This window comes from Stegodyphus dumicola, chromosome 11, assembly GCF_044657685.1.
Source record: "Stegodyphus dumicola isolate Sdum_Otavi_A_Nest chromosome 11, ASM4465768v1".
Classification (NCBI taxonomy): domain Eukaryota; kingdom Metazoa; phylum Arthropoda; class Arachnida; order Araneae; family Eresidae; genus Stegodyphus; species Stegodyphus dumicola.
In genome coordinates this window covers 6,830,313-6,839,545 of record NC_140778.1, presented here as the reverse complement: position 1 = coordinate 6,839,545, position 9,233 = coordinate 6,830,313, and the positions used below count along the sequence as shown (strand labels likewise).

The following is a 9,233-nucleotide window of genomic DNA, read 5'->3' as shown; positions in this document are numbered from 1 at the left end:
AAGTAAATTGTGTACAGCTACAGAAAAGTTATTTATTGCACAAAATTCAACAACTCTTAAACTACTTTTCCACATAACTGCCGAAATATTGCAGGCATTTGTCATAGCGTGGCACAAGTTTTTGTATACCTTCTTCATAGAAATTTGCCGCCTGTGTCTTCAACCAGTCGGAAACAGTTTCTTTCAGCTCATCGTCATTGTTCAAGTGTTTACCGCCAAGGAAAGACTTAAGATGTAAGAACAGATGAAAGTCGCTAGGAGCGAGGTCAGGGCTGTACGGAGGATGGTCATACACGTCCCAGCCAAATCCCTGTAGGAGGTTTTTCGTCACATTTGCAGTGTGTGGTCGTGCGTTGTCGTGAAGAAAAACAACACCTTTTGACAGCAATCCTCGGCGCCTATTCTGTATTGCGCGGCGCAATTTCCGAAGTGTCTCGCAATAAGCATCTGCTCTGATTGTTTGACCACGCAGTTAGAAATCAATGAGTAAGATGCCTTTCCAGTCCCAGAACACTGTGCACATCATTTTTCGAGGTGTCAAGATTTGCTTCGGCTTAACCTTTGCTGGGGATGAAGTGTGCCTCAATTCCATTGATTGCCGCTTACTTTCAGGGGTGTCGTAAGAAACCCAAGTTTCATCTCCTATGACTATCTGTGTCAGAAATTCTTCGTCGCTTTCAGCATAACGGGTCAAAAACTGAAGTGCACTACCCATCCGTTTTGTTTTGTGTTTCTCAGTAAGAAACTTTTGTACCCAAAGTGAGCAAATTTTACGAAATTTCAGTTTTTCGGTAACAATTTCATGCATTAGTGATCGTGAAATTTGGGGAAATTCCATAGCGAGAGCACTAACTGTAAACCTTCGGTTTTCATGGATCTTGTCAACAATCGCGTGAACCAGTTCTTCTGTAACCAAAGATGGACGCCCACTTCTTTCTTCATAGTGCACATCACTACGTCCATCATTGAACTTTCGGACCCATCTTCTCACCATTGAATCACTCATCGCTTTTGGTCCGTAAACATCGCAAATTTGCCGATAAATTTCACTAGGTTTCACTTTCCTCGCATTCAGAAAACGAATCACAGATCTGATTTCACAAGCGGCGAGATTTTCAATCAACAACGACATTGTAAACAAGCACAACAAAGCGTACGTGACTGACAGCGATCTCCAAATGGCGCGCGTTTCTTCTCCTTGATACAGAGCGTTTACTGCGCATGTGTGGAACTGCGATCGCAGAGCTGCAGCGGAGATAAATTGAAACGGAACTTACTTTCTGGACATGCCTCGTATCTTCATTATTTAACATTTCTACTTTTGTAATTTCTACATTTTAAATTACTGGATTTACATTCATGAGCTAAAATCAGGAAATCCCAAAATTTGGAATGACCGAAGTTTTGACGATTCCGGATTTGGACTTCGTACTGAATCATAATAGCAATCGTATGCAGATTCCGTTAGAAAATTTTCCTCAAATCCGGCAATACTTCGCGCTCCAATTTGGCTCAAAGACATTTCGCAATTTGCTACAATACACTAGAGAGCGAAGTAAAATATATAATAATTTTAAGATACATCGATTTTACCCCTCGCCTGCTGGTGGCATGGGGATTAAGGAAACATAAAAATTTTACAATTGATGTAAACCCGGATATATGCTTAACAAATGTTTCTACTTCGTGTAAAAAGCTCGTGTTCTGTAAACGTCGAATGTATGAAATCTGATACGTCGAGTCCAAATAAAATTACCTTCCAAATCGTCGACCTTCCAAATAAAATTAATTGCAAACCATATTCATATTCGCTTTCCATTTATTGTTGTATAAAAAATTACACAATTTTACAGTTGATGTTAGAATTAATGTTAGAAAAAATTGTATAAAAAATTATACAATTTTTTCTATTTTATTTGAAACTTTCATTTTAGTTCATATTTTTATTCTGTAATATCTTTCTTTCCTTCGTCCATTTATGGAAACTCTTCCACCGGTTTTGAAGATTATTGCACTTTCAATGTCTTTAGTGCTTTAGGTTCAAACGGCCCAAAAACTGCTCGTAAAAGAATTATGAAGTAGCTTATATAGCCAGTGGAGGGACTTTAAAACGCTAGAACAAAATAAAGCCTCTGAGAACATATGGCTTTAACGAGCTAGAAGTCAAAACTTCGAGAACATACAAAAAGTGAGGTGAAAGTGGGGGCATTATTGTCTCCTGTACTGGCATGAGTGCCAATCATATGAAAAGCGGCGAGAGATAAAAGTCACTCCACGCAAAAAGTAAAAAAATAAAAATTTGAAAAACTCAGCAGTCAAAGCTAGGTTACGAAATTATGGTCTTTAAGCGCGCCACTAGAAAACTATCTGGCCCAGTCATCTGCTAGAATGATTTGGCAAGTAAGACTTTCTGAAAAATTTGCATCATTGTAGTAATTGCATCATAAGTCCAGTTTTGAAAAAACGCTAGTTTAGTTATATGTTCCACTATAGGATCAATTTTTAAGTCATTATTTATCAGTTCGTTTCTCTCATAATATTTTTCTATACTACATAAATTTTTGGAATTCTGCATTTGCGTCTAACGGCCAGACTGCAGAAGCGTAGCATAGAGTCGGCATTATAGTGCGTAGGTTATCTTTCACACTTTATTTGAGAAACATTCCAGGAAAGTTTCCTATAATTATAGAAAGTTGACTATCGATAGCAGAGGCTTTTCGTAGGTTCTGTGAATAATACTCTAACTGAAATGTGAGCATAAAATACTAAAGTATGTTACACATAATACATTGAGCAAAAAAGAGAAAGAAAAAGAGAGCATTTCACGTCACACTCTAGATTTCTAGAGATACTTTAATTATTGTTCCAGAGGTGCGAAACAAATTGATATTTTATCAAACTGAGTAACACACGCAGCATATGTATTTCAATTATTAATATTAATGAAAGAGGGGCAACTATACACTGTCCGTTGAAAGCAAAACATGGCAAATTTCTTCTTTGAGTTTCAAGTGAAGATATGCATTTTCGGAATGGATGAAAAATTTGAAACGAATTTTTATAAACAAGCTTTGACTCAAGAAAAGAATAGATTTTAAAATTCAATATAATCCGAAATTAAATAATAAAATTATTCTCAAATAACTAAGCACCAGTTTTTTCGTATCTTTTTGTAGTATAAAAGTTTGAAAAATGAATACATATGTCATGTGCCCTTTGGGTATACTTATCATGGACCAGACCCGTTGCATTGAAATAAGAAGGAATTAGAGTGGATTATAGAAGTTCTTATAAACCCTTTAACTGCCAAGTTATTTTGATGATTTGGGTACACAAATTGTCAAATTTTTTTATTGGAAAAACCAAATGTAGCCGAAATAGACATCTCCCGATATATATTCGGGTATGACAATACGATGCACTCAAAAAAAAAAAAAAATTACCCCGAGAAATACTCGGGCGTGACATTTTCGAACACCGGTGCTGTGTCCGAGTATCTCGGGCATCACAGTTAAAAGGTTAATGAAGCTGCTTATTTCTTTCTTTGAGAGGAAGCGGTGGTTTTGGAGTATAGATATTTGTTCCTAGGTTGTTTTTCGGAACTCTGATTTCTCTCGTGAGGGACGACGATTCTAAAAAAAAAAAAAATGCCTCTTTGGCGTAACAGCCTTAACGGGGCAATGCCCGTAGTGCCCCGAAATCTCTTTTCTTAATCGTGGACCCCGTTATTGCGTAAGCATATGCCCTGAACAAGTGCTCAGCTTGTCGCAGGACCCCAGTGTTTAGCCCCCAAGCGAACTTGGTACTCAGTTTATGGAACCAAAGGATGGAAATCAAGGGCTGAAAGGCTGAGTCGACCTCGCCAAGCTCGGGGATCGAACCCCGGACCTGTGGTGCTGCTGCGCGATGCGCTAGCCACTGCGCCACCGGGTCTCGGGACGACGATTCACTGAACTCAAAATTCAGGGAACTTTTAATGAAATTTAAAAATCCTTATCTAGATATTTTTCCCTCCAAAAAATATGTATATATTTAAACTAGAATGATTTTCAACTGACGTAAACATCTAAGAATTTAAGAATTTTGGAGGATCTTACGAAATATAAAGTTAAGCTAAACATAAACCGATTTACGCTCAATTCAGAAATTTATTTAAAGCTAAATTTAAAACTAAATTTATAAATCACTCAGCTAAATTTAAAACCCGGTTTTAAAATAGAAGAGATTATTACTCAGAATCTCAAAACTAGTACTGAAAATTAATTTAAAAGCAGGCACCATCAGTTTTAACGCCCAGGTAAAGCTGTATCTAATGAACATAATGTCCTATGTGCCAAAAAATAATAACTTCCCTTTCTGGAAGTAATTCATTTGCTGCGGAAGGACACAGCTCTATTTTTTAAGTAAATCTTTTTAAGTAATCAAGCTTAGTCGGAGTATTTAAGTATTTGTGCTAAAAATGGGTGTACTCGGTAATAAAATGAATTAAACCAGTGAGGTTCGGCTAACTCAATAGTGAAAAAACACTGATTTAACATTTTTAGTAATGAGTTAAAAATAAACATAACTACAAAAATACTAGAATAAATACAATGAAAAACTGTACTTTCCCGAATCCAGTACCAATAAAAGAATGTCCGAAAAAAACACTAATTCCCTTCACCTAAGTACTCGGATCTCTAATGTCCTATAAACAATTAATTTGAGTTTTTGGATGGTTTAACTTATTTTAATTTACAACATATTATGAAAAGCAATACACTAACAGTTATCTTCGAATATTTGAGTAAGTAATTACGAATTAAAATCTGCTTTCAGGACAATTTTTTTTTCAAAGACTCATGGCCTTTGCATTATTTAGACACTGTCAAAACGGATGTTAAGTTACATTGTAGCCCCACGGCAGACGAAAGAGCATTGTTACGTTTATAATCGAAGAGACAACAAAATGGATTAGGACTTGCAGGCAAAACGACAGTTTCAAACTCATCTGCTTTGTACTCTGTGGACGAAAATTGAATAAATATAGAAGACATTATTCGATGTTACTCTTTCTATAACTGGTTAGAATATCTCACATTAACAAAAACCTCTGTAACGAACGTAGCTTGAAATTTTACAAAAACTAAATTTGCACTTTTTTATTTTGAAAAGTGACAAAGATATGAAAAATTGCTACACATGCATTTATTTCTATGCCCCGGCTTCAGACCGAATTGTACTGTTTTCAACGTATCATGTTTTGAATAGTTAGCGAAATTTTACGGCGCATATACTCTAACTTGTTAGAGAAATACAATTTGCATAATTTTGCACCTCATAAGGTTAAAAATGATGGAAAGCACCGCCGCTTCTCTAATAGAGGCTTGAGTTCTTATGAATGTATACCTGGAATAGGCATCGGGACTTAGGACCCGTGCCTCGTGGCCTGCGGTCATCCAATAAGAAATATAAATGTGTTCTCACAACATTTATCCATTGCTAGCAATTAAATTCACGGGGACCTTGCCAGAAATGGTCTAAGGAGAAATGTTAAAATGTGATAAACAAATATGTCCGCCATGTTATATCAGTGAGATCAGAAAGTTTATCTCTAAACACTGATTTGGTTATGTTGATCAGGTTTACATCCTCATACCAATACAAATCCTTTTTTTATGGCAGGCACTAGTCATTTTTAGAATTTTCCCAATACTGAGGCCAGAAGTAGCGGTCATTTTGGACTTAAGTACTATCGCAAATATCTTGGCCCAATTTGGCGAATTTTTATGGATGAAAATGTTAAAAGTTACTTAGCATACGAAAGTTGGTGATTTCCACGGCTTCTTTTTTAGAAGGATTCCAAAATTATCGATATTTATACTACGTTTGGTAAACAATATCAACATAGGATAGGAAACAGCAATTTAAAATACAAATTTGAATAATTAAAAAAGGATTATGTCATACATAACAAAATAAAACACATTTTTCTTCGAAGCGTTTTTTATTCTTCTTCTGTCGAAGTACACAGCGATCTGTTTTCACTTAAAAAACATCAGAGAGTTGAGATTCGCACAGTTTTCGGCAAAAGCACTATCTAGAAAACACAATTCCTTGTAGTTTCATTTGGGACATTTTCTGCAAAATTCTGTATTTGTGAAGTCCCTCCCTTAGCAAAACACTTTTCGAGGACCTTTCCATTCGAAAGGATAAGGGAAGTGAGGTAGCGACCCGAGAAAGCGGTCAAGGGAGACTGGAACGGTGGGAAAGATGAAAAACGAAGACGGGGAATTTGGAACCGACAAGCATGCTATGTGAGGGATATAACTAATACATGTTATTGCGCATATTATATATAGATATTAATGTATAAAAGTGGTATTTTTTATGTGAGTTTGTGTCTTGATGTATAATAAACGTGTGGATATAATTACGAAGTGTGTGATGAATATTTTTCTGTTATAATGAGTGTTCCATTAAAAAAAAGAACCAGCCTCGTGCCCGGAACGGCGCGAGATCACATCAGCGCATTTGCTAGTATGGTATAATAGGATGGAAAAGAAAAATATGACTAAGTAGTGAAAATAATAAGTAAATATGTTAGTAAAGTGTTAAGCAAAGAAGAATAGTGAAAATTTTGTGAAAATTCCAGAATTAAATTACGATGTTTGAAGATTTACGTAAAATTGGCGCGATTAATCAGTGTGAATAATGAGTTCAGTGCTCAGAAGATCATCAGTGTGATTTAGGGGAAAAAATAAAAATAAATCATCATTCTGATTCTTCAGTGGTAAATTGTTAAAAGGTCGGATTTTCCAGCCCGACCATGTGGATAAATTCGACTCATCTCTGGTACCGGAATTAAAGGTAAGTTTCCCCTGAATCTCTCGGGAAGAACAAGGAAAAAAATAAATAAAGAGAGAGCTCCCTCCTCATAATTACGACCTTAAGTGAGAAAATTAAAATTGCTTTGATGTTTAATAATAACCTGATTAGAATGTCGGGCGTTAAAGCCAGCAGACATTGATAAAGTATATTTTTTATGTAACCGAGAGTTATGAGTTTTTTTTTAAATCAAGGAAATATTGAGGAGATATTGTATGGGAAACGGACGTTAAAAAGGCTAAAAAATTAGATAAGAGGTGATTTAAAACATTTAAGTGTGTACTCATGTTACTGGTTAAGTTCGAAATGACTGTACAATGTTTAGTCACTGAAATTAAAAAGTTAATTGAAAATTAATTAGTTTAATGATGTGAGAACAATAAGTTAAATGCTTGTATCAATATAGGAATGTGTAAATGTTTTACGACTTAATGACGAATTATTTAAAACCATTTTTCGCTTACTAATTCAAAAGATTAAGATATTACTTTTTTGTATTTGTGTTTAACAATATATGGTGAAATACTTGTTAATGGTTTAATATGAAAAATATAGTACTATTCATGACTGTGTTCCCTAATGATAGTGCTTGCTAAGTGAATAAAGGTTGTATTCAGTAGTAGGGAAGTATGTACGTTTGCCTGTAAAATCAAGAGTTAATTACGTATTGTATGTGTGAAACGGTAAAAAGGAAACATGAGAGATTAATAACGTCCTAAAGGGAAAACTATGATGTCAAAAGGATCGGATTAAGTCATGAAGATTATGCACGCTGAAATTAAATTAAAGGAAATAGAGTTACAGCTAGAAAAGTGTGAATTGGATGCAGATGCGGCTAAAGACCGATTAAAGGATATAGAATTTCGGGAAAGACAGTTAGAGAGAGAACATCAGATAAAAATTAAAGAGCTAGAAATTTAGAGTAGAAATATAGAAAAAGAAGAAAGCAAATCGTGCTTATAGAATGAAGGGGTGTCAGATTCTGAGAGCAAGGGAAATAATTTCTTAAAACATTTAAAAATAATGAAAGGAGTTATGATTGACCAGCCATTGAAAGCTGAGGAATGGCTGTTCTTTTCCCATCATGCTGAAATAATGTTTAATCTCTATAAAATCCCTGAAGAACATAAGGCGAAAATTATTTTGCAGAGTTTAAAAACCAAAGTTAAATGTTGGATCGCAACTTCGGGTTAAAGGGATTTAGATAACTATATTAAAATTAAAGACCACGGTATTAAAGGAATTTCAGATTACCTTATTACAACATAAAAAGAATTCAGAATGATGCGCGAAAAGGTATAAAGAAACTCAACACATAGCGAGGGTTGAGGCAGCACTTGACTTCTACTTAAAATCCAGAAAAATTAAGACTTTTGATGAACTAAGAGAACGTTTGATTGTGGATCAGGTAAACACTAAATTACCTCAACAGTTAACGAGCATATATTGTTAAAAGAGTTCGAAAATTGGTTATGTCCATCAAAGTTTGCAAATTATTTGGACGATTACTTTACAGCGATAGTTAGAAATTACAATACTAGTCTTCAGAGACTAAATAAAATAGGTTCGAAAACAGGAACTGATAAGACAAGGAGAAAAGGTAGTGCGACTGAATAAGAGTAAGAGGAATTTCAATCTTGAATCGAGAAGGAGAAATACAAAGGGATAAAAATCTTCAGAATCTCAAGGCATGATGCAGACAAATAAGGAAATTCTAAAATGTGTTCAATATCAGGGTGAAGGGCACATAAAACGATTTTGGCCACCGATAAATCTAATGGCGGAATCTGAAACAGGAAACGACAAAGATGATATGGATGACGTACAAGGCAAGAGATTAAATAAAATATGTACAGGAATGAAGCTAGCTATGCAGGAGAGATTACACTAACTAGGGCAAACGGGGAATTATCTAGGTTAGGTTTACAAATAGGCAACTGTGGGTTTAAGGCAGTAATTGATAGCGGAGCAGAAGTTACCGTAATCCGAAAATAGGAGGTTCCAGCGAGACATTTGGCGTCTGGAGAGAAAATATGATTAAAGCCCGCCATATGACTCCAGGTAGAAGCCCAGTTAGTACCTATAAGTATCTGGGGTTGGGAGAAGAGGATGTACAACCTTATGTAAATGTTCATGCAGGAGTGGTGCATAATTTGAATGAAGAAGGCTAGTGAAACTTCAAGATTTCAGAATCCTCAGGGAACAAAGGGATATTTACTGGAGAGAAAGGTAAGGAAGAAAACTAGTTGTTCAGGAAAGCAACTTGGGCGGAGCAGAATCGACAGATCTGGAAAAAGCCAGTTCCGAGTTTGAAGACCAGCCGGAAACAGCTCAACTAAGCCGTTGGCAAGGAGTAAGGAAGAGAG

The 9,233-nt window shown here is 35.6% G+C and overlaps 1 protein-coding gene across 1 annotated transcript; it reads right to left on the bottom strand.

The window, feature by feature from the left end:
• Window positions 1-472: 472 nt before the first annotated feature.
• Window positions 473-1,132, bottom strand: LOC118180603 (histone-lysine N-methyltransferase SETMAR-like). The gene has a single exon (XM_035349675.2). It carries the CDS (start codon window positions 1,130-1,132, stop codon window positions 473-475), a length of 660 nt encoding a protein of 219 aa, XP_035205566.2.
• Window positions 1,133-9,233: the final 8,101 nt, after the last annotated feature.

Excerpts from the sequence above, each read along its gene's own strand:
- LOC118180603 (XM_035349675.2), bottom strand. The coding sequence starts at position 1,132 with ATGTCGTTGTTGATTGAAAATCTCGCCGCTTGTGAAATCAGATCTGTG.